A 15,943-nucleotide genomic window follows, 5' to 3' on the forward strand; every position below is an offset into this window, starting at 1 on the left:
AGCGAAGATAATTGGAATGGCTGGGAAAGTTGTCGGACCTAAAAAGTCCACGCGTAGACGAACCCTTCAACTCTAACGTTAGTGAAGGATCTGATAGTACTTTTCATTGGGATGAAACCATCACAGATGCTGAGAACGGAAAGAAAGGTACGATAGCTCACCCTTGCTGTTATGATGAGTAATATGTTTGCCTTGGTGTAAATGTTTTGCCCTGGTCATCTAAAAACTTGTGGATATTTAGTTTGTTTTAGTTATTTAGTTTTACAGCTGAATGCAGTCTTTCAGTTGGTTATACCTTGGCTTGCTGTAGTTGCCTTTGCCCGCTAATAAAAGCCAATTATGTAAATAAGGCATGACAATCCAAGTTCTAAAGCAATGGGACTCCCTAAATCGTTCTCAGGCACGACTCCAAACACCCAGAAAAGGCTACTGTCCTCAATGTTATCCTCACAAATAATAGTATTTTCTGTAATGACCTTAGTGATCACTGTTTAACAGCTTGTGTTCATAATGGCTGCTCAGTGAAACGACCGGTCCTGATTTGTCATAGACGCTTGCTAAAAAACTTGAATGAGCAAGCCTTCCTTCACGACATGACCTCTGTAAATAGGTATAGAATCAGCTTGATCCCCTCTGTTGGACCTTCTTTTTTGATATTTTCAGTGATATTCTTAACAAACACGCCCCCATAAAGAAAATTCGAATAAAAAACAGGTTCAGCCCCTGGTTCGACCGTGACTTTGCAGAGTTACTCCACCTCAATAATTGCATTTGGCGAAAGGCTCGGCACACGCATACTCAGGCTGACTGGCTCTCGTTCAGGCAAATGAGAAATAAGTGCACTCAGGCTATCCGGAAGGCCAAAGTTAGTTACTTTAAGGAGCGGTCTCTCTCTGTGGGTCTAACCACAAGAAGTTCTGGAAAACGGTTAAAGACCTGGAGAATAAACCTTCCTCCTCACAGCTGCCCATGTCCCTTAAAGTTGATGTGGTTGTTACTGACAAGAAACACATGGCTGAGCTTTTTAATCACCACTTCATTAAGTCAGGATTCCTATTTGACTCAGCCATGCCTCCTTGCCAGTCCAACATTTCCTCATCTCCCACCCCTTCTAATGCGACTTGGCCAAATGCTCATCCCTCTTTTTCCTCTGCCCCACTACAAAGTTTCTCCATGCAGGCGGTCACGGAGTCCGAGGTGCTAAAGGAGCTCCTTAAAACTTGACCCCAAAAAACATCTGGTTCAGATGGTTTAGACCCTTTCTTCTTTAAGGTTGCTGCCCCTATAATCGCCAAGCCCATCTCTGACCTTTTTAACCTGTCGGTACGTCCTTTATTTAAAGGGGGAAGATCAAGCTGATCCTAACTGTTAAAGGCCTATTTCTATGTTGCCAAGTTTATCAAAAGTGTTGGGAAAACGTTTCAATAATCAACTGACTGGTTTTCTTGATGTCTATAGTATTCTCTCTGGTTTCTGCTCAGGTTATGGATGTATTACTGCAACCTTAAAGCTCCTCAATGATGTCACCATTGCCCTTTATTCTAAGCAATGTTGTGCTGCTATTTTTATTGACTTGGCCAAAGCTTTTGATATGGTAGACCATTCCATTCTTGTGGGCCGGCTAAGGAGTATTGGTGTCTCTGAGGGGTCTTTGGCCTGGTTTGCTAACTACCTCTCTCAGAGAGTGCAGTGTATAAAGAACATCTCCTGTCACCAAGGTTATACCCCAAGGCTCGATCCTAGGCCCCACGCTCTCCTCAATTTACATCAACAACATAGATCAGGCAATAGGAAGCTCTCTCATCCATTTATATGCAGATGATAGTCTTATACTCAGCTGGCCCGCCCTGTTTTTTGTTGTTAAACGCTCTACAACAAAGCTTTCTTGGTGTCCAACAAGCTCTCTGCCCTTAACCTTGTTCTGAACACCTCCAAAACAATGGTCATGTGGTTTAGTAAGAAGAATGCCCCTCTCCCTACAGGTGAGGGTTTAGAGCTTGGGAATACTTGGGAGTATGACTAGACGGTACACTGTCCTTCTCTCAGCACATATCAAAGCTGCAGGCTAAAGTTAAATCTAGACTTGGTTTCTTCTATCGTAATCGCTCCTCTTTCACCCCAGCTGCCAAACTAACCCTGATTCAGATCCTACCCATGCTAGATTACGGAAATATAATTTATAGATCAGCAGGTAAGGGTGCTCTCGAGCGACTAGATGTTCTTTATCATTCGGCCATCAGATTTGCCACCAATGTTCCTTATAGAACACATCGCTGTACTCTATTCTCCTCTGTAAACATGTCATCTCTGTTTACTCATCGCAAGACCCACTGGTTGATGCTTACTCCCCCTTATCTGAGATATCTACTGCAGCCCTCATCCTCCACATACAACACCCATTCTAACAGTCACATTCTGTTACAGGTCCCCAAAGCACACACATCCCTGGTCTTTTCAGTCTTTTCAGTTTGTTGCAACTAGCGACTGGAACGAGGTGCAACAAACACTCAAACTGGACAGTTAAATCTCAATCTCTTAATTCGAAGACTCATTCAAGGACACTCTTACTGACGGTTGTAGCTGCTTTGCGTGATGTATTGTTGTCTCCTTGCCCTTTGTGCTGATGTCTATACCCAATAATTTTGCAGAAGCAGAAGCACCCCCAGTGAGGTAGCCCTCCGGTCTATCCCCTTCTGTACCCCGATGTCCTGGTAACTGCAGCCTGTTGAGTTGCTATTGAGCTTTAAGTGGTACTTCAGTCTTCCCTGCACCTCATTTAACACCTGATTTACTTAACATCTCAATAGGTGGTCCAAGTCATTACATAACGCAAGTGAGGGGGATGGCCCTCCTCTTTTGTTCTCTGTTGGTCCTCTTTGTCCCTCAAGCAAGGGGGAGAGAAGTTGACATAGATTCCCATCAGACTAACTCCTTGAATGCCCTAACTCCTTGAATGCCCTAACTCCTTTGAAGTTTGCAGTTGCCCCCAATTTTTTTTTTTTTACCCTTTAGTGTATGTACTTTACTGTTTATACTTGGGATATCGCTTTTCAACATTAAATGTTTTTAAAAATCATTAGAGGAAGTCTTTCAGTTAATGACAGCTTCCCAGAGAGTAAGATAAGGACACCACCATGTCAACAGGTGACTCGTGTTGGCAAACAGAGGTACAACCAATCACGGTCAGTCAAGAGAGGTGAACCGTAATCGCTCAAATGGATTAAATCAAATCAAATTAGATGTTATTGCGGGTGTAGCAAAATGCTTGTGTTCCTAGCTCCAACAGTGTGGTGATATGTAACAATACACACACATCTAAAAGTAAAAGATTGGTATTAAGAAATATATACATATTAGGATGAGCAATGTCGGAGTCCGGAGTGAGTATGTATGTATGTGTGTATATATATATAAATATGGTGGGATGTATAGACATTATGGACAGTATGTGAATAGAATATGTAGTTTTTACTATATGTATCTGTAGAATACGTAGGATAGAATAGTATACAGTGGGGCAAAAAAGTATTTAGTCAGCCACCAATTGTGCAAGTTCTCCCACTTAAAAAGATGAGAGAGGCCTGTAATTGTCATCATAGGTACACTTCAACTATGACAGACAAAATGAGAAAAAAAATCCAGAAAATCACATTGTAGGATTTTTTATGAATTTATTTGCAAATTATGGTGGAAAATAAGTATTTGGTCAATAACAAAGGTTTATCTCAATAGTCTTCACAAGGTTTTCACACACTGTTGCTGGTATTTTGGCCCATTCCTCCATGCAGATCTCCTCTAGAGCAGGGATGTTCTGGGGCTGTTGCTCGGCAACACAGACTTTCAACTCCCTCCAAAGATTTTCTATGGGGTTGAGATCTGGAGACTGGCTAGGCCACTCCAGGACCTTGAAATGCTTCCTACGAAGCCACTCCTTCGTTGCCCGGCGGTGTGTTTGGGATCATTGTCATGATGAAAGACCCAGCCAAGTTTCATCTTCAATGCCCTTGCTGATGGAAGGAGGTTTTCACTCAAAATCTCACGATACATGGCCCCATTCATTCTTTCCTTTACACAGATCAGTCGTCCTGGTCCCTTTGCAGAAAAACAGCCCCAAAGCATGATGTTTCCACCCCCATGCTTCACAGAAGGTATGGTGTTCTTTGGATGCAACTCAGCATTCTTTGTCCTCCAAACACGACGAGTTGAGTTTTTACCAAAAAGCTATATTTTGGTTTCATCTGACCATATGACATTCTCCCAATCTTCTTCTGGATCATCCTAATGCTCACTAGCAAACTTCAGACGGGCCTGGACATGTACTGGCTTAAGCAGGGGGACACATCTGGCACTGCAGGATTTGAGTCCCTGGCGGCGTAGTGTGTTACTGATGGTAGGCTTTGTTACTTTGGTCCCAGCTCTCTGCAGGTCATTCACTAGGTCCCCCCGTGTGGTTCTGGGATTTTTGCTCACCGTTCTTGTGATCATTTTGACCCCACGGGGTGAGATCTTGCGTGGAGCCCCAGATCGAGGGAGATTATCAGTGGTCTTGTATGTCTTCCACTTCCTAATAATTGCTCCCACAGTTGATTTCTTCAAACCAAGTTGCTTACCTATTGCAGATTCAGTCTTCCCAGCCTGGTGCAGGTCTACAATTTTGTTTCTGGTATCCTTTGACAGCTCTTTGGTCTTGGCCATAGTGGAGTTTGGAGTGTGACTGTTTGAGGTTGTGGACAGGTGTCTTTTATACTGATAACAAGTTCAAACTGGTGCCATTAATACAGGTAACGAGTGGAGGACAGAGAAGCATCTTAAAGAAGTTATGGGTCTGTGAGAGCCAGAAATCTTGCTTGTTTGTAGGTGACCAAATACTTATTTTCCACCATAATTTGCAAATAAATTCATAAAAAATCCTACAATCTGATTTTCTGGAATTTTTTAAATCATTTTGTCTGTCATAGATGAAGTGTACCTATGATGAAAATTACAGGCCTCTCTCGTCTTTTTAAGTGGGAGAACTTGCACAATTGGTGGCTGACTAAATACTTTTTTGCCCCACTGCATATACAGCAATCGTGGAATAGGATGGTATTGACTAGAATACAGTATATACATATGAAATTAGTAAAACAGTAAGTTAACATTATTGCAGTTACCAGTGTTCCATTATTAAAGTGATCAGATTAGGACGGTTCAACAATGACGGTTCGTCCACCTCTGGTGGAGTCATTTTTGACTGGATTGTTTTTAAGTGATTTAGTTCCAGCCAAAGTGTGTGTCAGAGGGCTGCTGCAGTTTAAAAATAAAATGACTGAGAGTCCCCTTCCCTCTGGGCTCAGTGCCAGCAGGTAAAAAGTGGGCTACAGTGAAATGGCTCACTGTGAGGTCTGAATTTAACGCCTCATTAAATACCACAATAAAGGGACTGCAACATCGCTCAGCAGCCCCAGACACACAGGGGGAATTATTCATTGTAGCAGTCAAATTCAAAAATGGGGTTTGGAGCATAGATGCAATAGACGGCATAGGCGGCGATCCAAAAAGCTTTTCTACTGACTCAAGTTTTTTTCCTTTGGTGAGACTTTGAGGTTTGTGACCTCTAGCCAGCATGGGCCTCACGTCGCTTTGCGTTGAAGTGTGGTCAAAATAGGCAGTAAATCTAATAGAGCCGGCTCTTCTGGCAAGTGTGGAGGTAAAAATAAAAGTACATCTGAATAGATCTATCTATACTCCTCTGTTTGGCCAGCTGCTAGCTTAGGAAATGACTGGCAATTCCCGTCTAATATTTAAACCAAACGGGATATGATTGCCCAAGGACTGGTTAGAGGCATATTTCACATCATTTATCTTTCCAAATAGGTCAGTAATATACAGCGGGTCCTTCTACTGAGTGTGTATTTGCCAGAGCTTGCCTGCAGTCACATGGGGCATGTACTCTGAATTCTGATCATGCAGTAAGACTTTATTAAAGATAAGCAGTTTATCGCAGGGATGGAAACGTACTCTGAGAGATAGCAGAGAGATTGTTCAAATGAATCTAGAGGGCTATCCGGTGTTAACGATGCACAAAATAATGACTAATTATCATTTCTCTCTTTACAAACAGATCAATTAAATGCTAAATGAAAGGAACCTGCCACTGCGTAAGTCATCTGAAATAGCTTTACAATTGTCAATGGCTCCACACAAACTGAGAAAATACCCAGAACGCACTTTATATCAGGAAAAGAGGATATCTGAGGTAGCAATGACTTCTTTAAAATTCTTTGAAATGGGGGAATGCAAATGAAAATGTATTTCGGTCTAGATTCAAATCGACTATAAAATCCCCTAATAATCTCTTACGTCAATCTTGACCACAGAAACCTGGCAGGGCACAAGCAGCTAATCTGCATTTTAAATTGAGGGGAAATTAAATGAGAGACTATTTTCATGACTGATACATTTCAAAGGCCAGAGAGAAGGCCTGGCCTCTCCAAGAATAATCATTGTTTAAGGAACTCCAGGAGAGATTACCAGGCTTTCAACAATCATGCGCCGGGAAATCTAGGAGGGAACAATCTGTCACACGGGCAGTCTCTTTCCTCTTAAAGTAGGAAGCCATGGCTAGGGAGAAGGAAAAAGCATTCCACTACCGCAACCCAATGGCTGCCTATGAGAGGGCGATTTCACATGGAACTGGGAATGCATACCACTGGGACTGGAGGGGGAACCCCATGGTTGTGACTAGATGGAGTACGGCTATGGCCGGAAGTGAATTTTCGTAACAGGTTAGGAAAGCATTTTAGCTAACCCTAACCTAATTTTCCTAACCTAATTTTCCTAATGAAAAAGACACTTCCGGTCGTAGCTGTGTACCACCTAGTCAAAACCGAGTCCCACCCATGATGATAAAAAATGAAACCAGGCCAAAGTTCACCCTGCCTAAGATGGTGAACTTTGAGGGTGAATATTTATACTGGGATTCTAATGAGGGCCAGGTCACAGGAAGAGCATGTTTCTGTTGATGTTCCGTCCGGGAGCTCAGTGGAGGATTCGTGTGGGGTTGAAGGTTGAAAGTAAAGGGCAATGCTCTTCCTGTCTGATTGACAGTCCATGTGCTGGGATCTCAGGCCTCACCGGGCCCCAGCCAGGCCACAGTGTGTGGGAACAGAGAGAGGGCCGCAGGGTGAGGTGAGAGACAGGAGGAACAGTCACTCTGTGCACAGCTCATATCATAGCCCATCCACAGGCCCTCTGGCACAGTATAAATAAACAGAATGTGATAGCCTTGTAAATAGCCCCCTCTTTCCTGCATCGCTTCTTAAATAGCCATCCTGTTTTCGTATGTGAATACGTGTGCATGTCTGTGTATGAGAGTGACAGAGAAAGTATGTTTGATGTGCATGTGTTAGTGCATGTGAGTGAATACTATGTACAGTAAATGTGTATGTGAGTGCGTGTGCGCGTTAGTGGTGAAAACACTTCAACCCCTACCACTCTCATCACTCCCCATTCCTAGAATAGAAGGGGGTATCTCTTTACCTCCTCCCAAACGACGAGAGGTGAGAGGTCAGGGTTGGGCTGGTCTCTCCCTTGCCCAGCTCTGCTGACTCTAAATGCTCGCCGACTCACAGCAAAGCTACCTTCTTAAGAGGCACCCTCTTAGGAGGCTCTGACCAGCCACAAAGGTATGAGTGTGGTCCTCCAACCACGACACTGAAACCGAAGCCCTCTGTTGTAGTAAGATGGCCCCACAGTAGACTATTCTTAACAGCCACTGCAATTCCACCATCAGCAGCAGCAGAGGTAGAGAGAAAAAGAATGGACAGATGTGTTCTTTGACACTATAGCCTGCTGCTTGGGAGATAGAAACCAGCTGGTCACATGCTTACATTAGAAGCTCTGGGGTGGAGATGGGTCTGAGAAGAATGGGTGCAGATTTCCATTAACACAGTATAGCAATTTAAAGCGGTCTTCTCTCATGGGCATAGCTAAAGTTTCAGTGACACAGGAGCCTCATCCACTCTTTGTTGCTCTTCTCATCTCTTTGACTTAATCTACGAGGCTGGCTCTATTCTGAACAGGTGGCTGTAGACATCAAAGGGCTTTAAGAGTCAGACCAAACACAGGTAGTACAAGGATGGTTTACAAAACAGGGACAAAAGGAAGAGGATCATCACATGGACTGTGTGAGGTCAATGGGAGGTCAATGCTTTGTTGTGACTGGAGCAGACACAACAAACACTAATAATATGTTTGGGGTTATTTGGGTACAATTTGTAGTAAGGAACAGTCCAATCAGAATCTGGCTTCAGGCTGAGATTTAAAGGATTTCTACCATGGACGACAGCATGCATGAAATGTTGTTACTCTGTCAAATAAATACAATGGTGTCGACTGCAGCTAAGATTTAAATATACCAGCAAGAAAGAGCTGAAAAGTCAGTGTAGACGAAGAGAGGGAAAGGGAGAAGTTATAAACATAAGATCTTATTCCAGTCTCAACAAAATATCTGGCAAGACTGGGTGTGCTGGCAACGGCTGTGTAATTAAATAGAAAAAAAGAAAGATTTCTTTTCACTGTATCCAAGGAATGGTTACAAGAGCCTGGTAGTCTGAAATATCAGAGTGAAGATCTTGCTTATTTCTATATAAACAGATCATTGACAGGGGGTGAACCTGTGCAGTCTCGGCCTTCAGCACTCAAATTCTCTGGCCACACTCACACACTCCACCACCGGCCCCTGCTACCATTCCAAGTCCTCCCCATGAGAACCGGCACACTCCGCTCTACCGTAATGAACCCAGTGAACTTCAACAGAGCGCGCTCATAGTCTCATAGTCAGATGAGAGAGAGAGAGAGCAAAAGAAAGAGAGAGAGAGAGAGAGAGGAGGATACTCACATATGTCAGTGCTCTGTTGCGGTTAGTTGATTCTCTGATTGACTCAATAACAAGACCCAGCACCTTGCACACTTGGAATGTGGAGCTCATCCCATTTTATTCATTTGGTTCCAGTGGGATTCTACTCAACTGCTGCTTGGATACAGTTTCCATTTTTCCATTCTTACAATGAAAAACCAGAGAGAGGAGAAATAGCCAACTTCCTGGGTGTAACTAGGAACATACTGGCACCACAAGGAAATTCCTGCGTTACACATACATTGTAAAAAGGACCTGGAAACATCAACACACTCACAGCAAGTCTGCGGCCCACACTGCAAGGGAGAGAGAGGAAGAGAGGGAGGAGGAAGAGTGTGCCATCTGTCCAAACCTCTCCCTCTGAGTCAGTCACTCTCCCTACAGGTGCTGAGGTCATTCATTCCTCATCCACCCAGTCCTCACCCCAACCCCACCAACAGATCAATACAAGCGTTGCCTCTGAGTAACAGGGGGGGAATTTGTGTAAGGCTTAGTGTATGACCAGTAGGAAATGATTAATAAAGGCAGATATGATTACACGACTTGACTCATGTTTGAAATGGGGAATGTTACTTAAAACTGATGTGGGCCGATGACACATGGCTCTGCAGGGGTTTTCTCTGAGAAAGGGGGGCAGAAGGAGAAAAAGACATACAGTGAGAAAGTCATTACTTGACCCACAACATCGGGTCATTCTCACACAAACTATCCAGCACTTGACATGCTTTCCGAGGCCTGTCAAAGGGTCAGGTGACTGAGAACCACAAGGGCAGGAGTTCAAATAGAGCACAGCCTGGCCTACTCCATGGACACACCATACAGTACCACTGAATAACAGGGTTCACCATAGAGGTCCCATTAGAGTAGCAGAGATATACATGTAGAGCCTAATTGCCATCACAGTTTACAGTATGAATATCAGCGAATATCCTTAAACCTTCCTGCTCTACTGTAATGTGGACATGAATGAGATACAGGCAGACGGGTGTCATGTTTACTTATTAAAAGCAGCGGCTTTAGGTATTAAGGAGGCTATAGAGCCACCTGTGCTGCCCACCTTTGCTTCACTCTTCTCGTTTTGTCTTATTACTTCCCCAGAGTGAATGAAGTAACACCACGCATATGCACACCACACACACGTGCACGCACACACACACATGTGCACACACACACACACATGTGCACACACACACACACACACACAAAACTTTCTGAGCTCTAAATCTCGTCTTCTCCCTGTAAACCATCAACTCCAGTACTACCAGGGCCCAGTCCAGACCTCTTCAACCCCACTTAGATAAATGATGGGGCGAGACGCTTCACAGCACAGCAGGTTCTTATACTTAGCCTAAATGACTGAACCAATAACCGCATGATAAAACACACCCTAAGTGCCATTGATATCTCTTGCAATCCGCCAACCAATGAGGACACGCCAGACACAAACAAAACAGTGGTACAAAGATCCGATACTAGCCATAATAGCATCGGGGTTAAATAAACTAGAGTGATGCTAACGGGTTAATCCATTAAGTTACATCACTGTGGGGATCTGACCAATGAAATCCCATCAGTAAAGGAACCCCATTCCACTGACCTGACGACCCTCTCTTTGATGGGATCAGAAGGCATGTGTCATTTGTAGACAGGGTCAGAGGCTTCACTGAATCCAGCCATTGGTCCAGTCGTCCATTTATCACACAGGACACTTTCTCTCGTTTTAAATAAAAATACAGAGTATTATCTGAAATCTCTTGAAACTGCACCGAAATTTGACACATTTAGTAGAAATACATTTTTTTAATAGTATAAAATTAAGTCTTTATTACTCTTTCCCTGCATAGCTAACTGATCTGATTATGAATGATTGACCTTGAGATAATTTTTTTCTTCGACATATCAGATGACATGTTCCTTCTCTCTAATGAGTGATGGGGGAATAGGTCTCTGAGAGAAATAAGCCCCAGTGGAAATTGAGAGCAGCTTTTGAGCACACAGATCTGGGAGCAATTACACCGCCTGAGAAACGCATAAAACCTCAGACGTTTTACAGCGAACTCACGTAGAACACAGCACATAAAATGGATTCATTAACATTTTAAATATCATTCATCAATATCAGAACTAAACAACCCGTGCCAACATTTCTTGGACCCGATGTGAGGAAATTTTGGACATTTCTATCAACACATTGCCCCACATTCGAGTGAAAACAGAGATTTACTCAAAGTCTGCATTCACTCTGATTACTCTTGACAAGACGAGGGCCTTGTGGTCCAATGTGATTGCACATTTTCCAACAGTCTACTGTAGTGACAGGCAAAACAAACCAACAGCAGCAGGAGCTAGCACCGTTTCAAATACAGTATATTAAAATGCTCTATGTGATTAAACCCATCACACTAATGGATGGTGATAACAAAACTATATTTAGTTGATAAACAACAATAACTCAATCAAACCAGTAGGAGGAAGTCCAGTCTTAAGAGCGCTGTTAAAACTCTCACAGAGAAAAAGTTGTTTTCACATGACCCTAATTGCTATGGAGAACGGGCTGAGGCCCTCGCTGTCCTCTCTGACACCGTGTGGGGCACCAGCAGAGTGCCTGTATGATTATTTACAGATGAGCCCTCCGACCAACTCAAGCTTTGTTTGACAGTATGCACCACTTCGACTCCACTACTAATAAACTGTGAGGAGCGTGAAACAAAAACAGATTGGAAGAGAGTGATGGCTTAACCAAACCATTTCAACCATTCTCATATATACAATAAATGGACACCAGTGGGGGTTGTCAACCACATGCTGCAGCTGAAGAGAGAATACTCACTGCTGGGGTCGGACAAGGTGGGGGGACTTCTTGACGGTCAGGGTCATCTGAGCCATGTTGCTGACAGGGACTGGGGCATAACCCTGCTGGGGGATGGGCACCTGCTGGGGAATGGGCCTCTGGGGCACTATGCTACGGCCATTGGTGTGTCCATTGGTGTGGCCGTTCCCTGGCTGCGCTGGGATGGAGGAGGTGGGCATGGTCTTCTGTTCACATGCCTTGCCATTGAAGCCCGGCTTGCAGACACAGAGCTGGGGCCTCAGACACATTCCTCCATTCTGGCACTGGGGCAGGCATTTGGCTGCAGCACAAAACATAGGGGGAAAAGAGAAAGACAGAGTAAGACGGCAATGTGTACATTTTCACACGGGCGCACACTCCAGAAGCAGACATATCCCATGTTAAACGCCACCTCTATGACGTTGCCTCAGGGAGCACTTTGGTAGCTACACTGAGTGTAAAAAATATTAGGAACACCTTCATAATATTGACTTTCAACTTCTTTTGCCCTCAAAATAGTCTCAATCCGTCAGGGCATGGACCATACACAGTGTCCAAAGTGTTCCACAGGGATGCTGGCCCATGTTGACTCCAATGCTTCCCACAGTTGTGTCAAGTTGGCTGGATATCCTTTGGGTGGTGGACCATTCTTGATACACACAGGAAACTGTTGAGTGTGAAAAACTCAGCAGCGTTGCAGTTCTTTACACACTCAAACCGGTGTGCCTGGTACCTACTACCATACCCCACTCAAAGGCACTTAAATCCTTTGTCTTGCCCATTCACCCTCTGAATGGCACACATACATAATCCATGTCTCAAGGCTTAAGAATCCTTATCTAACCTGTCTCCTCCCCTTCATCTACACTGATAAAGTGACATCAATAAGGGATCATAGCTTTCACCTGGTCAGTCTGTGTCATGGAAAGAGCTAATGTTTTGTCCACTCAGTGAATGTTCAGACATTTATTGAGGAAACTCAGAGGGATTAATTTAGGTGCCATATAGTCATTATTCAAACCAGAAGTAATGTATAAAATAGGAAAAAAGTATCATGAATTAATGCATTACCAAACATGTTTTTTCCCCCTGGTTAACAAATACAGTACTGAGCATTCATAATAAACTTTCTGTCCTGCATAAAAAAGGGACAGGAATTTAAAAAAAGACAGAATCTGAATGCCTAACAATCATAGTCAGAGAAAAGTGTTCCCATGCCTTTCTCTCTGTCATTATTAGCAGCCAATGTAAATACCAACTCCATGGTTCCCCACACAGTGAATATATCCCCACCCATCCCAAAGCTGAGAGTTTGGTGGTGCTTTACTCAAGCAGAGGCCCTGCAATCAATGACTGGAGTCCCTGGTGCAATGACATCATGTGCGGTGGGTTGGGGCATCAGAGAGAGGGACTGTGTGTGTGTGTGTGTGTGTGTGTGTGTGTATTTGGGGTTTTCTTTGAATTGGATACAGGATACTTGCAGGTCACCTGTAATTACATTTGGCTCTTTTCTCTAAAAGACACAGGACTGGGGCGGACATTTTTCAATTACAAAGCATTTTTCAACCACACACACACACTTGTTTTCAGCTGAGCCAAAATTCCAGTGGGCTACACGTGTGTGAAGTGTGAGAGGAAAAGGCTAAGTGACGGGTCTCTCTCTCCCCGGCCCCACAGGGTCCCTGAGGGGGTGTTCCTCCACCACACTCCTCATTAGCTCCTTTTGATTTGTGAAAGTGATCAATGAGAGGCTTGAAAAAAAAATCCCTCTCTCTCGATGGGCATCTACAACTGGTTCACCACTGGCTCAACGCTTTCTCCCCCCACTGAGCTATTCAGACACACGAGACCTAATGAACGCATGCTGTGCAACAAGCATCAGGGGGCGATTACATCACAGACTACATCACTCCTGCTGAGTTACATTTTGGTTTCTACATAGCCCACACTATAATTTTCCATTCTGGGGCGCCTTTTTTTGCTTTCATTTCCGAGTAAGGTAAATTGTTTTCTTTTTTCGCCGATGTACCTTTGCGGGAACTGAGTAAGGCCGGACCTGAGTAAGGCCGGACCTGAGTAAGGCCGGACCTGAGTAAGGCCGGACCTGAGTAAGGACGGACCTGAGTAAGGCCGGATCTGAGTAAGGACGGACCTGAGTAACGCTGCCATCTGTTTGTGAATAGTTCCTCTCAGGCAGAGGTAGGGCTACACAGAACGCTGTTCTGTGACAAAGGCACGGTATAAGTGATGCCGATTTAAGTGTTAGCTGGGGAGGGAAAATAAATCATTCAAACTGACATTACACTTTGATGAAACTACAATTCGGCTGACTCATAGGGAGCGTTGCTGGAGTCTGCAAAGGTCTGTCACGGAATAGAAAAATGTATGTGTTTGGGGGGGTGGGGAGTGGGGGTACTCCCTCTCTCAGGAAATAATGTTCTAGTGCAGGTGTTAGGGGATGTACCATTAGTTGAATAACCAGCCATCCTACAGCCTGTCCACACCAATCCCAAAAGCCTCACTGATTCCCAAGGCAGCGGATGACACAAGGTTTTTATTACCTGATTCTTTCCTCACACACACAGTTAAATTGGGTCTGAAATAGTGTTGCAGTTGTGTGAATACTGTGTTTGACAAGAAAGAAAATGTTACTTTTTGCCTGATGTCTTTTTTTCTCACTCATGCTTCTCCTCAATATAAACTGTGTCTGTCTGCCCACCTCCTGTACAATATGTAGGACAGAGACAGAGACCCTACATTGCTGACTCAAGCAGTCTGGGCCTCAATGGCCATTTCTATCAATTAGAGCTAATCATTGTGTTTATCGCTGGAGTTAACACAAGACCACATTTAATTATGTTGCTGTCCATTGAATAAGCAGCAGCATTGTAAACTTCCAGCCAAGTGTCAGACATTGAAGAGCCATGTCGATTAAGACATTCCTGTTGCCATGGTACTGTGCCCATACTTGGTCCTCACCCCACTTAACTGCTGCTCCAGATCCAGGGCGTCTGGATAGGCACTGTAAAATGACAGCAGCCACAGACGTTCCCCTCAATCAGCAGACTAATCATAAATCACCAGGTGCTGGGTGGAGATGAACACCGCTCTATTTCCTCCATCTCTCTCGTCACACATTTCCATTGTCTAAGAATGGACTGATTTCCCTGATTTATTATGCTCTTCTTCCCCCTTCCCCCTCTTTTTCATTCCCTCCCTTTAGCTCTCTGGCTTGGCAAAAGAAACGTCCGAGTTGTGCTCGCCTGGTGTTGGCAGGCGGCTGCGATCGCAGAGAAATGCATGGTATGTATGCGTAGAGAGGAGACCCAGAGACTAAACACATACCTGACGGCCCTGAGTAACCAAAGAAATCCACAAAGGAAACGTCAAGTAATCAGGAAAATAAAGCCTGGCTATGAGGTCTGCAAAGGGCAGTCCTGGTAACGCAACAGAGACCAAGACACAAAGTGGCAGTATTCAGATGGAGAGTATATTCCATCAAGTTGTTCTGAGAACATTAACTATCAGATATAATGGTGGGATTACCTGGATTACAGGAGCGTTTTAAATATTAATTTGACAGTAAAGTCTTTAGCTTTTCCTTGTTCATTTTCAAAAGAGTTTCTCTGCCTCTTCCAACTGGCTATAGTTTTATTTCTCATATAGATTGGACTAGCCCTGTGAGCGCTACAGCATCTTTAAATGACCCTCAACTAAGGATGAGGAGCAAGAGCACAAAAACACCTTTGTTAGTCCATCCCATCCACATCACTACAGTATCTGGCTGCATCATTTGCTTTCAACATCCTGCGCTGTCTTTTAGGGACACGCAAGGCAAAGCACGAGAGAACTTAAAGTCCCAGTGCAGTAAAAAAATATATATATATTTTTTTGACATCATATTGTACAACAGCGGATTAAATTAACACGGTAAAAGTGTGAATTTTTACGTTTTATTTCCTGAGAGTTAATGGTTGAAAATACAATCTGCACAGGAACTTCTAATCAACAGGTTGCATGGGCGGGAGTTTTGGATTTAGATGGTGACATCACCATGCAGTAAATTGGTTAATAGACCAATAACAAAAAGTGTTCCAAACCTCTCTGCCAATAACAGTTTTCAGTTTCCCCCTCCACACTCAGACCACTCCCAGACAGTCCTAGCAAAATTATTGCTTGAGGAAAAAAACATGTTGCTAAAAAGCTACTTTTGC

General features: G+C 43.9%; 1 protein-coding gene across 7 annotated transcripts in view; it reads right to left on the reverse strand.

The window, feature by feature from the left end:
- Positions 1-15,943, reverse strand: part of LOC115135153 (latent-transforming growth factor beta-binding protein 1-like) — a 133,950-nt gene that overhangs the window by 112,727 nt on the left and 5,280 nt on the right. For all 7 annotated transcript variants that reach the window (XM_029669519.2, XM_029669517.2, XM_065023217.1 and 4 more), the window contains exon 3: positions 11,730-12,030. In XM_029669519.2, the coding sequence (XP_029525379.2) occupies positions 11,730-12,030 (301 nt within the window). The remainder of the gene's footprint in view (positions 1-11,729; positions 12,031-15,943) is intronic.

The sequence above is a fragment of the Oncorhynchus nerka genome, linkage group LG10 (genome assembly GCF_034236695.1).
Source record: "Oncorhynchus nerka isolate Pitt River linkage group LG10, Oner_Uvic_2.0, whole genome shotgun sequence".
NCBI classification, from domain to species: domain Eukaryota; kingdom Metazoa; phylum Chordata; class Actinopteri; order Salmoniformes; family Salmonidae; genus Oncorhynchus; species Oncorhynchus nerka.